Here is a 24,453-nt window from a genome sequence, read left to right on the forward strand (position 1 = left end):
GGTATGTCACCCTCGTGCCTGAAAGTCTGTGCTGACCAGCTGGCCCCCATCTTCACGCAGATCTTCAACCGATCACTGGAGCTACGTGAAGGCCCCTCATGCTTCAAACGCTCCACGATCATCCCAGTTCCCAAGAAATCCTCCATCACAGGATTAAATGACTACAGGCCCGTCGCCCTGACAGAACAACCTGGAGCTGAATAAACTCAAAACTGTGGAGATGACAGTGGACTTCAGGAGGAGCCCCCCAACACTGCCTCCCCTCACCATACTCAACAACACTGTGTCCGCTGTGGAGACCTTCAAGTTTCTGGGATCCACAATCTCCCAGGACCTGAAGTGGGCCCCAAACATCAACACCATCAGGAAAAAGGCCCAGCAGAGGTTATACTTCCTGCACTAGCTCAGGAAGTACAACCTGCCTCAGGAGCTGCTGATCCTGTTTTACTCAGCCATCACCCAGTCTGTTCTCTGCTCCTTTATCACTGTGTGGTTTGGATCGGCCACCAAACAGGACAGAAACAGACTACAACGGATTGTCAGGTCTGCAGAGAGAATCATTGGTTCTAGCCTGCCCTCCAGCCTGTACTTGTACACCTCCAGAGTCAGGAAATGGGCTGGAAAGATCACTGCAGACCCGTCACACCTTGGACACAAGCTGTTCCAACTCCTCCCCTCTGGACACCAGACACAGGAGCAGCTTCTTTTCGCTGGCCGTCACTCTGATGAACAATAAATAAGTCATACTGCACCACTACCTCTGTTTGCAATATTACTACCACTTGCACTATCGCCTCAATTCCATTGCCATTATTGTTTATAGGTCTATGTTCACATGTGTGTATTTATATATATATATATATATATATATATATATATATATATATATATATATATATATATATACATACACTTTTTTTGGATATATATTTATACTTATATTGTATATTTATACCTACATCTGTTCTACTTTTTTGCTGCCTTTTTTTCTTGTTTATTTTTTCTTGTTTATTGTAAAATAATGTATGTACATTGAGAGCGAAGTGGAAACCGGAGTCAAATTCAATAAAAAGCTGATCCTGATATTTGATTCTTATTGCAATGAGACAGTATTGTGTAAAGTCCATTAAATTAAGGTTTGTTCGTGTTGGGCCTAGGAGCAGTACTTTATTGAATTATTTCTTAGAAGATTATCATTACATTTTTTTATAAATAAAAAACAATACTCCTTTATTCAGGTGCTGTAATGACTATTACTATACTAATAAGGGCACCTCTAATTTAGTGCTCTGGGAAATTCTGTTGATGAATAATTTAGATTGGGGTCATTCCTACTTTAATTTATTTCTGTTATTGTCTAATAAATGAACAAAAAACTATATACATTTCCCTGTCATTCTGCTATATGGATTTTCTTTTCAGCTAACTAACTTTATTATTCCACAAAGTAATATTGGAGGCGGCTGAGTTGGTAAAGCTGCACAGTTCCTATTTGAACTTAAAGAGTCCTGTAACAGTGATAATACTGAGGGCTGCACCTCTGGGGCGTGAAGGAACGTCTGACAAAAGAAAAGCCTGTTCAACGTCCAACGTTCAAGTTGGTTTAGTCTCGCGAGAGTACGTGGTTACCAAGGTAACGGACACGCAGCGTCTTCCAAAAACTGTAAATGGCCCAGACTGACCAATGAGAAGAAAACCCGACCGTACCAAAGTGCGGTTCATTTTAGGGGGGTGTCTCTTTTTAAATAAACTATAATGCAAAAAGAATAAAGCTTTTCAGAGTCATTGAAAATCGACGGTCAGTCAAACATGTCTTCTCAATAATCTACACATTATTTTGAAGCTTGTTTCACAGGCGTACACAGCCCAGGTATATGTGACAGTGTGGTCGGTCGGAGGTCATTCATGGTATCAGCCGCGCCAACATTGAAAGTTTCTGTGAAAGTGAACTGTTGATAAAGTCAATACGAGGTCTACACGTGTCTACAAATAACCGTCTCGACACACATTCATAAATACACCGTCCTCCCAAAAGAGCTGTGGACACGGGTGAGTGGGTCATTTTAATGAAAGTGGTCGTGTGGAATATAATATGTGGCTTTTGTTGTAACCTTAGCATAATGAACGTTTTTTAAGCTAACGCTAAATAAGAAGAACAAAACAAAGAAAGAAAGCGTTTGAAGCAAGTTTGCTGCTCCTCACAGTTGGTTGAGTATTTTCTGAGTTTACAGTCGAGGAGGCCAAAAGAGTGGTTTTTAACTACAATATTCTTTCAACTCATTAGCATAGAGTCGCCTACTAGCTGTGCTTCATTGTTCCAAGATTATCAACATGGTCATTTACATGACTACCTTACTGTTTTCTGTTGGGTGAGCTTAGTGACTCACACATTCTCTGTGATGTTAATGCCCCATTTAGCCTGCAGAAGGCCTCTAATCTATCTGAGACCACCTCAGTTCCTCCTGCAGAGATGGCTCCACTGGGGAGGTGATGTTGGGAAATCAGGCTGTTATTCCCAGAAGAATGTAAAAAAAAAAAAAAGAAAAAATATGTGCGGTAACATGATGCCTGTTGCATAAAAAGAGGAAGTCTGGAGGATATGAGTCTAGTCTGGTGTAAAGGTTACACAAGAGGCTTCACACAGTTTGGCTGTTGTATTTACACTAGTGTTAGGAGAGCAGTGATGATCTCGTCATCAGAGGTGAGTTGAGGCCTGATGGACCTGCTGCGGTTGAATCAGAGGTCCCTCCCTGTATTAGTCTGGTTGTGTTCTCCTTGAGTCAGCAGGTACGGTCCGGAGTCATTTTAAAAAGTCAGGATTTTTAAGCAGCTGACTACCACGAGTGAAGTTATGTTCTCTTCTCCTCTTTGCTGGGAGGTCAAAGATCAGCTGCAGACCTGATAATCTGATTGAATTGCCATTTGCCAGGTCTCCCTTTACTTTGACTGGAAAAGCTACTGCGCCATCCTGTCACATCAGATGTAAAATATATAACAAGTGAGAAAAGCAGACTGTGGTTAGCAGCTTAATAACTGGCTCATACTCACAATAGACATGCGAAAGCTGTTCACCTTGGGCAACGGTAACAAACACACCACCTTGTAATTTCCCGTCTTGATCATTCCCAGGCCAGGAATGTGCAGCCCGCAGTCTAGAGAAGTCAGTTTGTTTGTCAGCGTGGGGCCTTTTTTTTATTTTTATGGGCCCCTCCAGAGCGAGCGTTCATCTTGGGGAAAACAAGAAAACCAGTCGGCTGACTCGAGTTCTTATATCTTAATGGAAAAAGCATAACGCTTTTGAAACGTTGAGAGCAGTGCGTGACAGAGTGCATGTAGCCGTGGTGCAGAGCGGCCTACTGTTTTTCACATCTGCCTTTTTTTTGAAGAATCCACAGAGACTTTGTTTCCTTCATTTAGACAAGGGAAGTCATCAAATGAGTATCGGTTGGTGATGTCTGGAAAGAAGCTTATGGTGGGTTTTAACTGAAGACAGAGGCCCACCACAGCTCACTAGTGTCCTGTCTGGGGGGTTGTGCTTTAACATCAGTGGTATCAAAGCAGGAGATGGGCTTCTGCTTATGTAATGCACTTGGAAGATGTTGGCCTATTAAACTCCACTGGTAACACAGCCGTTTGTCTAATTCAGGAGCTTAGATCAGCAGCTTTGCAACGCTGGTGGGCAAAATGATTTTAAAAACTCATGCTTCAGTACTTCTGAATAACTTTACAGTGGAACTGGAATTTTAATGGGATGAATATATAAAAAAAAGTCATCCTTTTATTTTGAATTACTTGAAATTGATTTGGTTGATTGTTTTTTAAGATAAGTTCATCAAAGATTTTGTCAAGTGGCCTCCTACTCTAAGACATGTTGACTCTTTCAGGTAATTTACTGCACACTGAACTAGAGCTGAAAACAGAAAATGATTCAAATTAACCAACAACTGTTTTGATAATCTCGTTTGAGTCATTTTTCCAATCAAAAATGACACATTTGCTGGCTCAAGCTACTCCAATGTGAAGATACGCCGCTGTTCTCGGTTTTATATCTTGTGAATTGACTATCTTTGGGTTTTGTGCTGATAAATCAAGACATTTAAAGACGTAACCTTTGGCTCTTGGAAATAGTGATTTCTCCAGACTTTTTTTAGTCAAAACAACTAATTGATGAAGAAAGTAATATGCAGATGAATCTATGATATAGTAATTTGCAGGCCTACACTGTGTTTTTGACGTCACCTTGTGGAATATCTCTGGTGTTGGACTTCTTACTAACTGCTGAGGCTCCAATACGTCTTAAATGTTTGGGTTAAAAAGTCAAGAGATTAATCATTTTGCGACAAACGCATATTTAGAAATTACAAGACGTGTGCATGTCGATTTTCAAGTTCTTCTCCATTATGTCACCATTTGGTTCATGACCTTTTCTGTCTCTTTTTTCCACTCTGTCTGTCCATCCTGTTGTTAACTACTCCAGTATTTTGGTCCTAGCGGTGTGAATGTAGCTGTCAAGGACTCAGTGATATCAGATATCAGCCGCTTTGTGCTTAACATAGATGCCACCCAGACAGACACGCTGGAACATTTCATTTTGACTGTTGCATCAGCCTGCAGCGATGGCCTGCGTATAACAGACAAACCGCTGTCACTAACGCCGGCGGTGATGTTCTCTGTTTTCTCTGGGCTCATCCAGAAGGCTCTATATGACACCAAGCCTGCGACTAGCTGGAAAATATCATATTTTTCCTTCCCAAACCTACATACCGTCCATCACAATGAAAAGCCAGCAAATGATAGTGTGGCCTAGGCTAGATTATGCTCCACTAGCTGTGGCCTATACCATTGTAGCCAACATCATTGTTGCACACCAAGATAGGAAAATGTGGTTTGTTTTTCTTTGCAGAGCGCAGACCGGCACTTCTTAGATTTTACACACATATGCATGAAGAGAACACGATGAGCGCTATTTTTTTTTTTTTTGCAGGTGTCACAGTCAACCCCTGTTTCAGTGCGTGGCTTCAGTTCTCACACTTACTGTCTGACTGCTGTCAAAGTGTTGCGTTGTTTTGCTGAGTGTGCCAACTTGAACCTGACAGGAAGTCTGTCTGTCCTGTGGGGCGACCTGTGTTCGTCCGTTAATGCTGCACTGACGTAGCTTTGTGTGCTCGTTGACTTCTGCGCCGCCGTGAGATGATGAGGTCATCTTTTGGTCCCATCATTTTTAGCACCGGGCCAAGTAATCTGCTCCACGTAACCAGAGTATACAACATTAACTACACACACACACACACACACACACACACACACACACACACACACACACACACACACACACACACACACACACAGCGCCACAGATACAATCTGACATTAGGCAAAGCTGTTCAAAGTACTTATTGAAAGAGATTCTTTGTGTTTATGCATGTAGGTACCGCATGTGTCGACTCGCATATTGTGGGCACTAAATAAGAATCCCATGTAAGTACACTGATGAACGGTGCCGAAAGAAGCATTCAGATCTAAAAGTAGCAGTACCGCACTATGAAAACACTAAATTGCAGGTAAAAGTCTTTCATAATTTGAGTCAAGCAGAAGTACATAAGTATTAATTAGCAAAATGTACCTAAAGTAATATAATCCTCAAGAATGTCATCATGTCAAACTGATTTTGGATTGTATTTATGGCTGACATTTACTCTGCTATAGCCATCAAATGTATTTTACACTGATTAATTACTTCTATATAGTAGTTTACACGGTCAGTGGCGCAGCACTGGACTCAGATGGCGTGCACACGCACGAGGGATTCACAGGAAATGAAGCATGCATGTACTAGAAACATTCAGAACATCGTCCTACATGGGACATAATTAAAACAACATTATTTTCCTCACACTGTCTGTCTGACCGTCTTCCAGTACCTCCGATGTGCACGAAGGCCCGATCATTGCATGCGTGTGTAACTTGACTTGAGTGTTTCCGCTTGATGACGCCTCACTTTTAAAGGGTGCACGTTGCCCTCTTGCTATAGCTTCACAGTCAGGTTAAGCTCTGTCTGGCCTAAATATCCTAGACAGTAGGAGTCATGTGGCTGGAGTTCCCTCCTGTCATTGGCCCCTGGGTGCTCTCAGTTTGGGCCGGTCTCGCCCTGAGGAATGAGGTCAGTGTGACTCCTTGTCCCTGGCGGTCTGTGACTGTGGAACTGACAGCGCTTCGCTCAGTGAGCGGTACCATGGAGAGGAAGACCACGCGTGTCGTAAGTGTCCCGCAGAAGCCCTTCGTCGTCTTCTTTTTAACGCAGTTGTCGGCTCAACAGCTCTCCACTCAAAGCAAATGTTTTAGCGGCTGACTTTGAAGTACAGCAGTCTTACGCTGATCTGCTCACTTTGTTGTCTGTGTTTTCTAAGTGTAGGAGCACACGTGGTGTTTCTGTTTGCTGCCATCTTCTAAGCCAACAGCCCACACACAGATTGAGTCATTAATCATCACTGGTTGTGAGGCAGGTCGGACTGAATCAGCGATGACCGCATACGTACAATATCAGGTTTGATGGCTTTTTGTGTGCCAGTGATGCGTCACACAGTGTTCGCTCATCGGTTTGTCTTCGTGACTCCCTACACACACCCAGAACGTGTGAGTTTAAAAGTGCATGTGTTTGCTTGTGTATTTTTGGAGGTATTCCCCCCCCCCCCCCCCCCCCCTATGAGACAAACGACAGCAGTCTGCATGCCAACCTTTCTTTCATCATGCCCTCCCCTTTCCTTGGTGTCATTCCCAGAAGTCTGTGCTTCCTCAGCGCACGTACAGAGACTCTGCCCTTTGCCTGTCGTCAGCCCCTCTGGCTGTTTGCAGGTCGCCATTTAGCAACACGCTACTTGTTAACCATTATTCACCCTGCCCCCTCCACACTGGGCCCAATGACCTACTAACCAGAGAGCTCAAACACACGGCTCTTAACGTGCCTCTGTTGTTGTGTCACATCAGGATCACCTTTACTAGACTAGTCTTCATGGAGCTGCAAGCTGTCTGCAGAGTTGCACGTGAGGCGTTACAGTCCACATGAATAGAAAGGAAAGGGTCATGATGTGGTTTATACATTTCAGCGTTACAACAAGTTTCTTTTTGTTGAAATAACCGAAACTTCACAGAGCTAACGAACGCTAATGAAAGAAACAGTTGGTTTCTTTTGTTCATACTGCCATCAACACAGCAGACTAATAGAGTGGTAGAATATTATCTGTTGAAAGTTTCAATGGACCACGTTTTAAATTTTACACATGAGATTCAGTTTACCTGTCCTTAGCCTGGGCAAACAATGTTGGTTGAGTTCGTCTTCAGTGGCGTTTGAGGTAGCTTTCTAAAGTTCAAAAAAATAAGCTTGATGATGTCAGCGGGGCTCTCTCCGAATGGACTTGAGTAATTCAATACCTGATACTGGTATGTTGTTGTTGTTGTTGTTGTTGTTGCTTCAGACGATGCTCTTGGTCATTTATAACAGTCAGCTCTATGTTGGCCTGCCAGGACCATCCACTCCAAGAGATCCCACGTCTCCTTCATCCCAAGTGCCATTAATAATAGTATGTTTAACAGCATATCTCTGGCTGGATTCGTTGCACTTCCCTTGAACATTTGCACTCTTGTACATGTGTAGTTTAAATTAATTTCCCCCGCTTCAGCTCTGTGATTTATTGTGTCGATGATGTTGTCTCTTTTGTTGCATCCATGACCTCTGCCTTCAAAACCGATTTCCCCTAGTGGGAGAATAAATATAACCTTGCACCTTGAACCTCTCATGTCTCTAGTGAGACCCACAACTGGAAGTGCAATCCTACCTCACCTTAGGACCCCTCTGATGCAGAGTAGACGTGGGCGCTAAGAATAAAAGCTTCACGCTAATCTCTGTGTTAATGTAAATGTGCTTGCAGTGGCCGAGTGTAAGCAGAGATATAAAAGGAAGTGGAAGGTGTACGTTGAAATCTCTACCAGCTGATAGATTTCTGTTTTGTCTCGTATATCACATCATATCACCTGACACTAATTCAGTTTTGCTCTGCATTTGTGAAGACATAGTACCCTTCAGTGTGCCAGGAGGTAGTTCAAGGTCAGATGTCTCTCGAATGAAGAGGTTATCTAGTTCATGGAGAGACGCATCTTATTTACATAGGAAACAGCCTTTTCTCTGCTGCCGGGCTGTCTGCTGTGTTTATCTGCTGCATTTGATTTAAAGACGGGGTCAAGGGCTTTGAAACAAGTCACATGTCGCCCTAAAGAACTCTCAATGTTTAAACAAGCCCAAAATATTTGCTTGTGTCTGTTTGCAGCACGTATGAGCATGAGAGAGTCAACACCCGTTGCATGTCGGTGTCAACCAGGCCCGATAAGAAATTTTGAATTTCAACTGCCGTCTATTATCGTGAACTGATCACGTTTACGCGGGCAAATTTAACACATGAATTGCAAATGTGAGCAGATGCTTCCGTTGCCCCGTCACCATTACACAGGAGTCTCAAGATTGTTTTGTTTTTTTCTCAGGGGGGTTGATTCCAGTTTGATATCTTCACCCACTGAGGATGCAGGGCGACAGAGAGCGGGCCTGCTCGGGCACGCCAGTGTGTGAAGAGAGCCGTAACGTGAGATGTAGCCCTGCAGTGTCCCTGCATTCGTGGAATGTGTGTGTGTGTGTGTGTGTGTGTGTGTGTGTGTGTGTGTGTGTGTGTGTGTGTGAGACGGAGCATATGATTTTGGTATGAGAGAAAGGAGCTAGAGCTGCAGTAACTTTACACCCCTCGCCCTCTCCAGCTGTCACTATAAAAAGACATTTCCAGCTGATGAATCAAAGTTGCGGAATTAGAGCTCACGTTGTGTGTGTGTGTGTGTGAGGTTAATAAACATCCAGCGGGCCTCGATAGAAGTCTCGTCGTTACGTGGGTAAGAGAAGCATGTGTGTGCATCGTGGATCACAGAGTGTTTGGCCAAATGAGACGGCACCACGCACTCACACTAATACTCTTAATCCGCCGGCCTCCTCCGTGTCTCCGAGCGAAGGTGTGTGTGTTCTCATGGAGGTGCTTTACCACTAACAGAGGGCCGGCTGGGATGCTCTCAGGGTATTATGTCCCAAAATGTTTCCCCTCGACACGGAGATCGTGATGCTTTTCAATGGATGCGATGGCGGACTGACAAAAGAGGGATGAGAAGAAGGAATGAGACAGAAGGTAGTAGAAGAAGTATGAAGACAGAATGGAGGTGAAGCAAAAAAAAAACAGAGGGAGGAGAAAGTGGATCGACCTAGGTAGAGCAGAAAGGATGTATGAAGATGATGAATGTGTGATTATCTGCTCCGATCCTCGGAAGGAGGCGGGAAAAGGAAGGGAGGAGAGAGTGCGACTGATGGCGTTAAGAGAAAGGTGGAGATGGCGTTGGAATTTGTTGACCCAGCTGAAATATTTATGGTCCACTCCCATCGACTCCCGCTGTGTGCTTTTTGACTTCAGAGCCGCCGATTGCTGTTTCCTTCTAGCGAGGGAGTCCGCTGCTGCCTCCTGCCTGTGTGTGTGTGTGTGTGTGTGTGTGTGTGTGTGTTTGTCTTTAGACTGTGGCTGCGAGTGCCTGGACCTGTGTGTCGGTTTGTATACATGTATTTTTGTGTGTGTGTGTGTGTGTGTGTGTGTGTGTGTGTGTGTGTGTGTGTGTGGGTCTGGTGCACCCCGCCCTGCTGACTCCTTTAAATAAGCACCGCTGAGTGTCTGTTTGGACTGTCAGGAGCGAGGGCAGCTCAGCCACGCTGTGCAGGAAGTGAAATCAACTTCTCGTGGGAATGGCCACAGGTGCATTTACTCATTTATTATTTTGTATTGATTGGACACCGGCCCTTTTACATGCAAACACACAGGAATACTCTGGAGGTATTCCAGTAGTTAAAGCTTCTGCTGAACCACTGTTTTGGAGGCCCTAATGACAGGATATCCTTGGCCCCGCCTCCTTCATAATCATAATCTTTTTCTTCCATTCGCCACACCGTATGTTATCCCACTTCCCTTCCCCTGACTTTCTCACTTACTAGAATACATTGTTTAGTATCTCAGGAGAATCTATTGGACAGGAAATGTTATCTGGAATAACTTGGAGGAAGTCACTGTTTTGTTTGGATGCTGGGATGTAGTAGTAAGGTAAATTCACCTAAACTCAGTCAATTAATGGTGTTTATCTGCGTTTTTGTCTTCTACTTTTTTATGTTTCCTGGCTTTGTTATATTGCACAAAAGTTGTTGTTTGAGTTCTCTCTGCTTCTAGCCATGATTGTGTTGTTTCATTAGAGGTGCAGGGCTTATATACTGCAGTGAAGATCAGGGACATAGAGAGGAAAATGTGACGGGAGCAAAAAAAAACGACCCGAAACGGCTTGGGGTTCAGAGGGTTAAATGATATGAAACACACACTTCATAACGTAAATGGGATGGCAATTTGACATTTTCTCATGTGTGAACAAACCCCACCACTAAGTGACATTTCTGTACAATATATGGCTGCAACCTTTCTAGGTCAGTCCACCTATTGATTAACAGACAAATCACTGCAGCTCCAGTAATAAGTCCAGTCATGTACATAGAACTCAAACTATGGACTCACTTCAGGCTGGTTTACATCTGCTGCCCGGTTTTCACCAGGAAAAGTCTCCTTGTGAGCAGGAAGGATGCATTTCAGATTTATTTTTTTCAAGCAGCAGCTGCAGAAACGACAGCAGGTTGTTTGGAATAAGCAGGAAAAAGGCCGTCGTTCTCTCGAGAAGCAATAGCAACCGTGGCTGTGAGGTCACCCATCTCTGATTTGTGTCTTCTGTGCATCGATTGTGTTCTCCATGGTGATCGCTGGTGTCTTCCTGTACCACAGCCATCCACTCCCGCTGCCATATTAGGGGGTGGAAATGACACTTCAAAAAGAGTGACAGGGTAATGAGAAGGTGTCGGGAAGATCATGTGACTACGAGGAACAAGCTCTTGCTTCCTGCTCTCCCGACTCTCTTCCTGCTTCTCCACAGAGGGGGCGGGGTCTTCCTCGGCAGTAGGAGGAGGGAAGCATATGAGCAGGAGGAGCAGAGAGACGCTCAGGTTAGTGTTGGTTTGGCTCGCGGACGCACAGGAACACACACCGCGCTCTCACCAGACCCAGCGCTCTCACCCGCTTTCTGTCAGTGTCATCCTCGACCCCTCGTGCTTTTTGAAGAATCTGTTTTCTGCTCTTCCTGGGTTTAAGATCTCCCCGTGTGACTCGTACACTTCATGTAAGTAAACTTTACCTCCTGTCCTGTTTGAGCAGATCAGAGTGCCTGCAGTGTGTTGACATGGGGATGGGGTTGTGTCTGTGTGCTTAAAGGAGGGGGGGGGGGGGGGGGGGGGGGGGGGGGTTTAGGTATCGACAGTAAACTTTACACTTGAGAGTGGTGGTGTGACTTAAAGATGTAGATGTCACTGCGTCTTTAATGAGTTTATGGCATGTTGGTGTGAATGCATTCAATCAATCATTGCGAATAGTATCTTAAACATAGGATGTGTTGTTTGTATCAGCAATAGCAAGAGGACCTGCACATGTCTTTGTTGTGGTAGTTTGGAAAACCATACAGAGCAATACAAATGCTCTGATACAGGCAGCTATTGTGTCTTGTTGTGTCCCAGGCTGTGTTAACTTGTACTGGAGATGGAATGTCCCAAATCTAAAAATTCTGGTTTCGATTCTAACGTTTGGCAGCTCAGCTGTAACGGTGTGAGAAACGGCGCGGCGGGCTGAGTGGATGTGTTGTACCTCCAACAAGTTTCACGTGGATGCTTTTTTTTCAGCGTTCCAAATAGGGCTGGGTGATGTTACTATTATAACCATATCGTTAAATCATAACAAGGCATGAGTGTTGCCTTTTCCTGGTTTTAAAGGCTGCGTTACAGAACAGTGATGTGATTTTCTGTTCTTGCCGTTGTATTATTAGACTTTACCCACTCAGTCATTATATCCACATTACTGACGGTTGCTGCTTTTTTGTGAAAGCACAAGATTTGTTTAAAAAGAATGTCTCCACATCGCCCAGCCCGACGTTTCACAGTGTTATCTTTGCAGCACACTGAGCTGATGAGGGTCAGAGCAGCTTGATGAGCTCGTCCGTCTCTCTTTTCTTTCTAAGATGCTCAGACGTGCTTCTCTTCTTTTAAACTTGTGTGTGTGTGTGTATGTGTGTGTGTGTGTGTGTGTGTGTGTGTGTGTGTGTGTGTGTGTGTGTGGGGGAGGGCATACTACAGCAGGCTGTTGTCTATAGCAGACAGAAACTCACTGTACCACGACCGCTCTTTAGACTTTCCACACCTCTCTCTCTCTGTCGGTGGAGAGGTAATCTGGGATTATAAAGGGTTAAATGTTGGAGAAAGAGTACAGTTTGTCCAGTGTGTTTGTACATGTGTGTGCACGCGAGTGAAACACTCCCTGTATTCAAGCCAACAGTGAGGCCTAGCCATTGAGGCGACTCCACGGTGACCACTGTTCCTCCCACACCAGTGTGTGTGTGTGTGTGTGTGTGTGTGTGTGTGTGTGTGTGTGTGTGTGTGTGTGTGTGTGTGTGTGTGTGTGTGTGTGCGTGTGTGTGTGGTGGCTCTGTAGCTGACTGTGGACATCAGTATGTGATTGCGTCCAGGCCTGCGTCTCTGGAATGCGTTCATCACCACCATTGCAGCATGGAGCTGTGTGTGTGTGTGTGTATGTGTGTGTGTGTGTGTGTGTGTGCGCGCACGTGACTGTACAGGTATGCAGTTGTTCTGTATCTTTTTGTATGCAGCTGGCATGTCATTTCATTAGTGTGCATTTTTGTCTCCAGGTATGTGTGTGTTACCTGACAGTTTTGCTCCAGCCTCAAGCCAGTGATACACACACACACACACACACACACACACACACACACACACACACACACACACACACACACACACTTGAAATTACACATCTCCCAAAAGAGGATCAGTTTGAGGGGTATCATTGCAGTTTCCATAATCAGCAGAATTTTTGTTCTTCGCTGTATCCGAGTTATTTAGCTCTCCAGAGGCTCAGCAATGCCAGAATCCCTACGGACATTGTAAATCTCAAGAGTCGTAATCCTGCATGCGCGTTACCCAGTACAGGGAGAAAGATAACCACCCAACATCTTATCATTAGATGTATCTGAATCAGAAGTGACCTAAGGAGACCTAAGGAGTTCTGTCACAGAGTTGCCATCTTCAAAATGTTAATTCTGAAGAGACAACTGAATACCGAATAACTTAATCGACTGGGTTGTGCCAACTTTTGTTGTTTTTTTTTGTAGTATGTTATGTTGTTTTTGTTCATGTTGCAACACATAACACGTTTTTGTTTCCATTTAATGTGGGCAAATGGCAGATTTTATAATATGTTTGCGTTAGCTGTCGAGTTAAGTTTTCCCGAGGGAAGACTTAGCCACCTGCTCTCCACTGATTACCTACTCAGTCAAAACTCTCTTCCTCTCTCTCTCTCACACACACACACACACACACACACACACACACACACACACACACACACACACACACACACACACACACACACACACACACACACACAGAGAGATGAGGATGTTGACAATTGTGGATGCGCAGCTTCAAATATACACACACAAGACAGGATTTCATTGGAATCCTCCTCACCCCACCCCTGGGTGTAATTGTGCATGGATGTGTGTGTTTCCTGAGGGCCACAGGCACAGACAGTTGATGGGCAGAGGTGGAGGAGGGGGGGGTTAAGGGGACACCAGAGGATGTGGGGTGGGGGAGGCCATGCAAAGATGAACCCAGATGCTATAATAACTGCCTGCTTATGGTCCAGTGGTTGTCTAGACCCTGGTGCGTATGATGGTTGCATAACCCCCTGTTGTCCACTTCAGTCATGCATGTCTCTACCCAGCCAAGTGCTGTTTTCAGCAGGAAGTGAGCTGCCGGTCGCACGGCTCAGCGTGGTGAGTTGAGGGCAGTACGGCTGCGTCCCGTGAGGACCGACGCTCCCCTCTCTGTCTTCATTAGCTGTCTTAGAGCTCCCTAAATGAGCCTGGACTGATAACCTTTTGAACTCTTCTTTTTAAGCTTTTTATTGACTTACCAACTGAAGCTGGGGTGTCCCAGTGGGGTGATAAGCCGGAGCTTGGTAAGGTGGTGATGTCAGAGGGTCCAAAACTGTAAAAAACTTTAAATATCTCCAAAACTACATTCATGGTACCCAGAGGATGAATCCTAACGACTTTGGCGATCTCCTAACTTTTACTCTAGCGCCTTCAGGTCCAACTTTTTTTGTTTTGTTTATACCCTCAGCTGAACTTTGCGATTAGTGCTAATTACCAAATGTTAGCATGCATATATTAGCATTTAGCTGCAAGCATGACTGTAGAGTTGTTGGAACTATTTCAAAGCAGCCAAACTGTCCTTGAGCAAACCCTGAATCCCCCGGCAATAGATATGCTCTTCTGTAACTGACACCAACATGCGACCTCTCTCTCTCTCTGCATATACTGTATATATCTGCATCTATTGATTCTATATAAATATATTTTGTTAGTATATGAACATGATACACTCTGGGAAAAGCTAGTCAGAGGACCTTGAGTTGTCGTCTTGTAAAACGATCTTTTCTGTTGTTTGCTGTCATCTTTACTGTTACAAAGACCCATGTGTGTGTTCACAGTTGCTATCATGTCCATGGAGCTCCGCCTTTTTAAAAAGAGTTTGATTGAGCAGGTAAAAGCAATAACACCCTATTTGGAGTTGAGAGGTTTTAGTGAAGTCTGTACTTGTTTGCTTGTTGTTTTTTGGTAGCGCTTTGTTTTTTTGTTAGGCGGCGGTTCATTCGGACAGTTGGTGTAACGGCATCCATCAGTGTGTGTTCATCTGCAGCATTGGTGTGGCAAAGAGGCAAGTTTAAAAGCCCAGAAATAGACGGGCTACGGTCCGGTCACTCAGTCAGAAGCAAACACTCCAGCTGAATGCGTTTGTTTGTCTTTCTGTCTTCCCTGTTGTGAAATGCGTCACTGCTTCCTCGGCGGCCGATGAACCTGAGAAATCACTTTCTCTCTCTCTCTCTCTCCTCTCTCTCTCTCTCTCTCTCTCTCTCTCTCTCTCTTTCTCTTTCTCTTTCTCTGTCTCTCTCGTCTGTCTGTCTCTGTCTCTCTCCCCCCCCCCCCCCCCTCTCCTCTCTCTCTCTCTCTCTCTCCTCTCTCTCTCTCTCTCTCTCTCTCTCTCTCTTCTCTTTCTCTTTCTCTGTCTCTCTCTGTCTGTCTGTCTCTGTCTCTCCCCCCCCTCTCTCTCTCTCTCTCTCTCTCTCTCTCTCTCTCTCTCTCTCTCTCTCTCTCTCTCTCTCCTCTCTTTCTCTTTCTCTTTCTCTTTCTCTGTCTCTCTCTGTCTGTCTGTCTCTGTCTCTCCCCCCCCCCCCTCTCTCTCTCTCTCTCTCTCTCTCTCTCTCTCTCTCCTCTTTCTCTCTCTCTATCTCTCTCTCTCTCTTGGCTTGGGGAAAGTTGAAAGTTGTTGTTTACTGTAGCTCGACCAGACCTCTGAGACAGAAGTCGTTTAAAATCACCTTTATCTGTTATCTACACCTCCGTCATTCTTTTAGTTCACGTGATTACAGGATGTGTTCCTCAGTGTCAGGAGGGGATTTCTGGTGGACATCTCTTCAGGTTGGCTCTCCTGTTGTTTTCTATACAATCTGGGGTCAATGTCCCGCCGCTGGACCAGGGCCACTGCGATGCGACCGAGCCAGCTGGCGTCACAGACCACACGCGTGAATGTCGCCCCGTCCCCCGATGTTTGGACCCTCGGTGTGCTGCTGCATCTCGTTTCTTTATTTGTCACAATTCAGGACATTTTCTAGGATGCCAAAAGTTCCATCAGATCTGGCCTCTCTTCTTCCTCTGTGTCTCCTACTAAAACTCATGTCCTCACGTGGTGCCGTTTGCTGTTCATTCAGTCACTCGGTAACCTGGTGCGAGAAATTATTGGCCAGGCAAATTGCTCATGGGCTCACCCTGTAATTGGTCTTAAGCAGGCCGGTTGCTAGATGACCAGCTGTGGTGGAAACCGTAGTCATCCCTTCCTTTCAGCTGGAGCTTCCTCTGCCACCCTTTGCGGCATCTCTGGTCACAGAGATCCAGAGACGATACCGCAGCACACTTTTATCTCCCTGTTCTTGTTCTGGTCTTTCTAAGGTATGACTCACTCGCTCACACACTATGCAACACAACCTCTCTCTCCCACACACACACACACACAGCGGACATCATTAGAAAAAACGTATCGTTACCCGCTAATATTTCCCGGTTGGAAAGCCAAATGTAAAAGGCAGTCAAATTCAAAACATTGCAGTGGTTAACATGTGATAAATGAACCGAGCAAGTTTCCATCGTGGAACAGAAATGTCACTCCTCGGCCTCTCGCTGTGGTCGTCGCGTTTTTGGAGACATCGGCTGTTTGTGAAACTGGGGAACAGAACATGAATGGAAAGTTCGTAAAAGGATGGAAGTCATTCCTAACTGACACACACACACATACACACACACACACACACACACACACACACACACACACACACACACACACACACACACACACACACACACACACACACACACACACACACACACACAGTGACATAACATCTCGTGACTCATTTTGGTCAATTCACACCTTGTTTTCTGGCAGCCAGAGGCCTTTTAGCTGTCCGACCCTGTAGTGAGTTAACCAACGACTGTAGCTGCTGTTTTTATTCCAGGCTGACGATATTTGCATGTCTTCTCAATGCCGATAAAGAAAGTTAAATGTGTTTAAATGCATTAACATACTCCCAAAGCTGATCTCCATGCAGGCTACAGTAATGTAGCAGCTTTTATTTGGCCTGTTTCAGTTCTTTGCTGCAGATTTTTGGAGCCTTGAATCAATAATGATTGTTGTTGAGTTGTTCACACTCTTTCTCTCTTCACTCCTCCATCTCAAACAGTGTCCACTTAACTGTTGTAACAAACAGAGTAAATAATGAGTGGATCATGGGATTAAAGTGATCAGCTGAATGGGTTTACGTGGGTGTGACGTGTGACGTGTGTGTGTGTGTGTGTTTGCACGCACACAGCTCTTGCATGGCTGTTAAAACCTTGTGTTTTTATCAAGTTTGAGCTGGAGAGATATCCCATGATTCCTCTCTGTTTACATGATTTGTCCACTGTAGTCATGTTTAAATGTCGGACTCAGGAATGGAGCCTTTAAATGACATTGTCATGTTGTGGAAAAGGCAGCTAGGAGGCCAGGTTGGTGTGTGTGTGTGTACACTTCTTAGACCATTACACAATGAAGTGGGACCTCTGTCGGAGTATTTGTTTTCGAGGAAAATGGTCTTTTTTTGTGGACATGAAAAGGCTCTAAATCTGGACTAAAAGGGTGTTTTTTGTTCAGTAGAGGGAGGCCTGTGGAGGGGTAATGACAAGGCCACAGCATACTAAACGTCAGACGTTTGTCTTTCTGGTAAAGTCTTTCTCTAGGGTACGTTTCTATGAACGGTCACATGTACGACTGACGGAGAGAAGTAGAAAATGGTCTTTTTGAGACCACTGCTTTTACAATATGTATGTGAAAAAGGTTGTAGAAACCCTTTTGTGTCTCTAGAGAGGTCTGTGTAACGCCTGATAAGTTGCCTGAAGTGATGTCACTCGAGTCAGCGTTGGTTGGGGCAAAACACTGTGAGTTTGAAAAGGAAAAATGAAAAAGTTAAATAAATAAGGTACAAAGTCAGCTCTGCTTGAGGCTAGCAGCTCAAGGCTGCATTTTTCAAAACCATTCATCAACCCGAGTCCAACAGTGTGCAAATCAATCGAGTAATCTATTAACCAATTTAAGCTCAAGAATGTAAAGACAGGTGTGTGTGTGTGTGTGTGTGTGTGTGTGTCACTCTGAGGATCATGGAGACTGTGATGATGTCATCTTCGTCTTCTGCACCTCTCTTGGGTTTCTGTCTTCCTGTAACTGAAACCAACTGAACAATCCCTCCTTTCTTTGCCCAGCAGACATTACATTTTATTCTCACTCGGATCACTTTCTTCATTGTGCCGGTATCGGTATTTCCAGTATTGTATTTTTTTTTTGCTCGATCTTCTGAATGTCCTCCCCAATGGTTTGCCTAAAGGCTTTTGGTCGCTGAATGTTTGCGAATCATTATTTTCTGTGATGCAAATGTGTTTGTAATTTAAGCGAGACTATTTTAAACCTCTCTTTGGTTTGTCACACAGTCGAGATGAAAGCGACGTGTGTGTGACTGTTTGTGCATATCTGTGGGTTTTAAAGCTCCTGCAGTTCCTGAAAGCAAGTGTGTGTGTGTGTGTGTGTGTGTGTGTGTGTGTGTGTGTGTGTGTGTGTGTGTGTGTGTGTGTGTCCGTCCAAGTCTAAGCTGTCATGATCGCTTTTGCTCTTTCTCTCTGCTGCTGGTCTGCTGTTCAGAGATGAGAGCGAGGGAGGGGGAGGGGGAGGAGGGGGATGTGGGGGAAACAGGGTCACATGTTGAAGGAAGACGGCTAAAAAAAGACTAATTAAAAATGTGCGAATAGATATGTTGGAGGTGGAGGTGAAGAGGAGGAGGCGAAGGAGGACCCACAAACTGGGTGTGATGTAATCCTGGAGTGAAACATTGTAAACGATAAGAAGCAGTCTGGGGGATGGGGGGGGGGGGGGGGGTTGTTTTTTTGGGAAGTTTGAGCTCGGAGAAAAAGAAGAAAATATTAGCAGTGTTTTGAATTCCTAAAACCCAGAAATACAGGAGAAGTAATTAGGTGCCAACCGACAGTGGGAAAACTTTCACTGCCTGTCTTTGTCTTGTCTCTCAACTTGTCTTTGTCTTGTCTCTAAACTGGTGTTGTGTTTATTAGGGCCGTCTTAAGACAGAGGGCCGTAGCACTACAAGCACCAGGACATGGTTAGAAAAACAAAGCGGACCACGATGACACTTGGAACAAGTCTATTGTTTACTCTCCGTCTGTCGTCCACACTTTGTCTCCTCTTCTGCGCTGATGAAGACAAAGAGCTTAACAAGAGGAACAGTTGTGCGGGCTTTCAGTGTTTTCCACAGTGTTTTCGTAGCACCCCGCTGAGCTCGATGCAAGTCGATGCAAAACATTGCAGCTGTTTTTGCCCGTTGTCCTCCTCTCTCTCTCTTTTTTTTCCCCCTCTCCCCCCTTTCTCCCTTTCAAAGAATTTTCATTTGAATGAAAACCGTGCCCCGGTGTTTTGTTGTGCTCTGAGGGGGGGGATGGGTCCAATTGGTCAGAAGCCCTTTCGAGGGGGACCAATGCGAGCGCACCTCCCGCCCCCCCAGCCCCGCCCCCCGTGCCCCGCTGAGGCTCCCGGCTTGACGTGTGATTGGCCGGCTGGGAGGAGCCAGCCTCGGTATTAAAGCCTGTCCCGTCTGCTCCACTTCAGTGTTGAAAAGAGTCCCCCGTCTGTCAGCCGGAGAAGTGTTTGTGTGTGTGTGTGAGAGAGAGTGTGTGTGTGTGTGTGTATATATCAGTGCGTGTGGATGCTTTTGTTAATGAGACGCGGGCGGAAAACAGACAGCTCTGCTATTATCTGACTTGGACTTTTATCTCTTTTTAACCCTCTCCAGGACTGTGGGTCTCTCCAGCTGAGCTGCCGGACAGCTTTTTTTTGTGTTGTCTCACAGCTGGACGGGCTTGACGGACGAGTAGGACAGAGATCGTGAAGGGGATCTCAAAGGCTGTCGCGTTGCCGGCCGATCTACTGGACCTTCATTTCGGATTAAAAACAGCTCCTGATCGACTGCACTGTAGCTGACCGGTGACTCCGATCTGCAGCCAAAAAACCCCCCCTTCTGGGTCTCCGCCGAGCTTAATAGAGGTGGTCTGGCCGGGCCTGATGTGGAATCTGACCCCGACTGACCCCGTCCCACAAGTAGCCTTTCACTGAGCGTGGACTCAGTGGGGAAGGAAGGATAAAAGAGCAAGAGGGGGAGACAGGGAAGAAACGGAGAGAAGTGAGAGCAGCAGCACAGCGACCGGTAAGGAAGTTAAAGGGGGCTCTGGGTGGGAGGCAGGGAGGAGGAGGGGGAGGAGGAGAGTGGGAAGAAAAGAGAGGGTACAAAAGAGCTATTTTCTTAAGCTTAGAGAGGACATGTGAGCGCTCTAAAAGGATGCTCGTTGACCATTAAAGCCCCACTCTCACCCACCTCTCCCTCTGTTTGTTTCTAGTCTAACTTGTATCTCCTTGTGTCCAGTGGTTGCTATGAACCACTTTTTGTTACCTTTAAAGTGTTAGATACTCTTTATTCTTTGCTTGTCTCTTCTCTCGTACATCATTCTGTTTCAAAAACCTTTTCACTGATGGACAATATTTTCCTCTCTCTCTGTCAGCTCGTCGAGCATGCCGGTGGAGACCCTGCGGCCGTCAGACGGCCGTCTGGCCGGGGTCCCCTTCACCTCCGCCATGCCCTTCAGGATACTTCACAAGGGCCCAGACTACTTCCGTCGCCAGGTCGAGCCCGGGGCCCGCAAACTGAGCGCCGTGGAGCGCCTGGAAGCCGACAAGGCCAAGTACGTGAAGAGCCAGCAGGTGGCCCTCACCCGCCAGGCCCCCATCAAAGCGCCAATCATCCGCAAGCCCCTGGTTCCCCCGGGGATGATGCTCCAGTGCCAGATAAGCACTCCCCCGGCTCGCAAAGTTCCCCGCTGCCCAGCCGACGTGGAGAACGGAGGAGGGAGGGACGGAGCGGGATGGAGACGAGGACCTGCTCTTAACTTGGATATTCTGAACAATCTTATCAATGATGTATGCGATGGACCAATGCCCTGCTCCCAGTCCTCTTCCTCCACCTCCCCCTCCTCGTCATCTCCCTCATCGGGCGCTAAGAGCATCGGCAGCAGCCTGTCGGCAGAACAAGAGAGGAGCAACCGGCTCCTCAACAACCTCAAACCGCTGAACCACGGCACCATCAACTCCTCCTCCACCTCCTCCTGCACTTCCTCTCCGCTCAACAACAACCTCCGGACCCCCGCGGCAGAACCCACCCGCCGCCCGCCCCCTGTTCCAGCACGAGTACCCCGCATTGGGGTTCCAGCGCCCTACAGCTCCCCGAACTCAGTGACAGTGCGCAGGGTGGACGTTCGGCCTCAGGCTGAGATAAGGAAGCCTCAGAGGGTCATGCTGCAGCCCCAACTCAGGCCCAGACAGACTGCCCAGGGCCAGGTCGCACACCCCCAGGGCCCGCCTCCCCCACCTCCTGCACCCTCTCAGAACCTAACCAAGCCCCAGCTCGTCGCCCCTTCCCAAACCCTGCCCTCCCCTCCGGTCTACCTGCCGCCTAGCCCCATGCTGGGCCGAGCCGGCATGATCCCGCCAGCCTCCCCCGCCTTCACCCGCATATCAAACGCCAGCTCCAAGGGGTCGGCCCGCAAGCACCCAGCCTTGCACCGGTCCAAGTCGGACCTGAGCGACCGCTACTCCCGCGCCACCGCCGACCTGGAGCGCTTCTTCAACTACTGCGGGCTGGACCCAGGGGAGGTGGAGGGCATGGGGGGAGTGGAGCGCTTCACGAGAGCCAACTCGGACATCGTGTCGGTCTCCAAGCTCCGCAGCGTCAGCACGCCCAGCTCGGAGTGCGGGGACGAGGCCGGCCGGGCAAGGGCGGACGAGGAGGACGATGATGGACCCGCCCGGGCCAGCGAACGGGTCCCGTACGGGATCTCCGTAATAGAAAGGAACGCTCGAGTCATCAAGTGGCTGTACGGCATCCGTCAGGCGCGAGACGCCAACAGTGCCGTGTCTAACGTATAGACTAACGAGGACTTGAAAGGACTTTTTGTATGCATACATACGTCTGAAGAAGGGAAAGCACATCTTCTGCTGCCTTACGTCACATTTAAGGATAATCCAGTAGTTGTTTCTTTTAATTTTCCTGTGAAGACACTTGTTTTGGAAATTACACATCAGTGATTGTTTTCCGGGCTGCAAGTCAGGACTGCTTCCCTGCAGGACTAAATGGACGATACATTTCCCCTTTTCCTTCACTTGATCTTGTGTAACAATATTGGTATACAAAAGCAATAATAGACCGGTATAAATGATGATGGTGAGGATGAAGGCAGAGGAAATTTGCGTTTGTGGTTCCTCATGTTAAGGTACTTTGTGTGTGTGTGTGTGTGTGTGTGTGTGTGTGTGTGTGTGTGTGTGTGTGTGTGTGTGTGTGTGTGTGTGTGTGTGTGTGTGTGTGTGTGTGTGTGTGTGTGTGTGTGTGTGTGTGTGTGTGTGCGTGCGTGCGTGCGTGCGTGTACCAGGGAGCTCCGCAGCACAAAGCCACTGGGACTTGGCTGCAAACTGCTGGAGGAAGAGAACCACGTTGATACTGTGAAATGTCACATTAAAAAAAAAAAGCTTCCATAAACACATTTGTATTTTCAACAAAAAAAAACAACTTTTGGCTGTAAGACTGTTATTATACAAATTTCTGTCAGCATGCGAGTGAAACATTTTGTACACGTTCATTTTAAGGTTTCAACGAAGAGCACACTTTGCTCCCACACGGATAATCACTTCACGACACAGACGTACATTCAGGTCTATTACAGTAAATACGGGAGCAGCAGCAGTTAGCAGTCTGTGTGTCTCGACTCCAACGTTGTCCAGGTGTGTGTGTGTGTGTGTGTTTTGCGTCTGAAACGTGGTCTCACATTATTGCTGCACTGGTGCAGCGGGAGAAAAATCTGTTTACGATGTATGTCTCGGCACGCATGAGGGGAGCAAGTCATATGAGTCAGGGTTGAGCTCAGAAGTGGATGGTTTTGAAGTAAGTGTAGCGTGAACAAGTTATTTAGCCTCCAGTCAGAATGGAGAGAAAATCAAAGGACGGGTAAAAGAGAAGAGAAGAGAAGAGAGGGGGAAAAAGAAGAAATCTATGGCGGTTCTGAAAGTGTCTCAGGAAGATGCACTTGCCATACTAACGAATATATGGACCAATATTTATTTGGAAAATTTTAACTTAATGTATTTTTTAATATTGGACAACTTTGTGTACAGCATTCAATCTCCGCTCTTAAGCGCAATCTGATCACATCTACCGCAACTACAGTTCATGTAGGATCCCATTCAAACAGGCGCAGATACAGGCGCCGGTCACGGTGCCAGAGTAACGCGTGACCTGAAGAAAGTGAGACCTCTTTCTATTTATTCCACTTCCTGTTTGTCGCAGCGGGAGCGAGAGAGGAGGTCCGTCTCCCCCCCCCCCTGTGCCGGTTCTCCGCCCTCTGCGTCTACTTCCTTTTTAAAGGTTTCAGCACGTTCAGTGTGAGCACCGGCCAGGCTTCTCCTCTTCGGACCTGTTCCATGAAGAGCGGAGCCCACAGAGGGCCGGAGAACACACGGTGGACCGAGAGTCCGGCACTGGATGCCCAAAGAGTCTTCAAGTGAGAGATCCAAAATGCTTTACAGTGGTGTATTCTAAACAATTAATAATAAAAAGAAATGTTAAAGTATGTACTTGTTTGCTGTTTTTTTTTCTTCTTTTTTTCTGGTCTTTCAAGTTGTCTAACCTTCCACCATATGGCTGCAAACAGCTGCTGCTCTTAATTTCTTCACTGTTTGGAGGGTTTATGAAGCGCTGCTGCTGCTGCTGCTGCCAATTGCTTGCTGTATAATCTGAAAGATGTGGTCCAGTCCAGCAGAGGCAGGTGTTTGGCCCCTCGTTCCAGCATCAATAATGGACACGCAGCACTTTCACTGATCTCCTCTGGACGGCTTTTTGTTTACTTTGAATCGTGTTCTTGTGAGAGAAGACAGAATTATTCATTATTTAGATGGAAGAAAGAAAAAAAAAATGCAGACACACGTGCAAACTCTGCTCTTGGACTTTGTAGCCTCTCATTAAGTCGCTCCCATGAAGTCGCCATCATGACTGGTCTAGAAGCCGGTTGTGTTGACCCCCACCCCCACCCCCACCAAAGCTCTCCCCCAGCACCACGCCCGGTCTCAGAGTCCTGCATCCTCGTTAACGAGAGCAACCGCTCAATTAAGCGCACTGTTGAAGGGGAAAATAAATGGGTGTGAAAGAGGTTTTTCGGCCACAAGACGGGCCAAAGTGTATGTATTCGTTGGGCTGCGAGTTTAGACACTCCCCTAAAAACAAGTGTTTACCTCGTACAGGTTTGGGAGGTGACTAAGTAGGTCACGCTGCAGGATTCTGTGCAGATACAGATGGTGAGTATTTGATGCTCTTCACTGGCGTATTCTTTATAGCGCTTTCGTCGTCTACCTCCTTAACGTTCAGGTACTTCGGGCCCCAGAAAATCGGATCCTACATTTCCCATGATTCAACTTGTTAGTATATTTTGACAGCCGCTATGAGCCTGGTAAACACCCAGTTTGTAACACGAGCTTTCCCC

At 46.4% G+C, this 24,453-nt stretch overlaps 1 protein-coding gene across 3 annotated transcripts; it reads left to right on the forward strand.

Annotated features, from left to right (window-relative positions):
* Nucleotides 1-1,967: 1,967 nt before the first annotated feature.
* wu:fa11c10 (protein FAM110A) lies at nucleotides 1,968-23,547 on the forward strand. 3 transcript variants are annotated; one of them, XM_068716688.1, is made up of 3 exons: nucleotides 1,968-2,049; nucleotides 19,671-20,081; nucleotides 20,434-23,547. In XM_068716688.1, exon 3 carries the CDS (start codon nucleotides 20,444-20,446, stop codon nucleotides 21,851-21,853), a length of 1,410 nt encoding a protein of 469 aa, XP_068572789.1. In that variant the 5' UTR covers nucleotides 1,968-2,049; nucleotides 19,671-20,081; nucleotides 20,434-20,443; the 3' UTR covers nucleotides 21,854-23,547. The 3 variants fall into 3 exon arrangements, with proteins under 3 accessions (XP_068572789.1, XP_068572790.1, XP_068572787.1); XM_068716689.1 differs by lacking the exon at nucleotides 1,968-2,049 and adding an exon at nucleotides 8,572-8,630; XM_068716686.1 differs by lacking the exon at nucleotides 1,968-2,049 and adding an exon at nucleotides 11,117-11,280.
* Nucleotides 23,548-24,453: the final 906 nt, after the last annotated feature.

This window comes from Cebidichthys violaceus, unplaced genomic scaffold, assembly GCF_023349555.1.
Source record: "Cebidichthys violaceus isolate CVI_PGR_0920_01 unplaced genomic scaffold, fCebVio1.0.p SCAF_202, whole genome shotgun sequence".
In the NCBI taxonomy this organism is placed as follows: Eukaryota; Metazoa; Chordata; class Actinopteri; order Perciformes; family Stichaeidae; genus Cebidichthys; species Cebidichthys violaceus.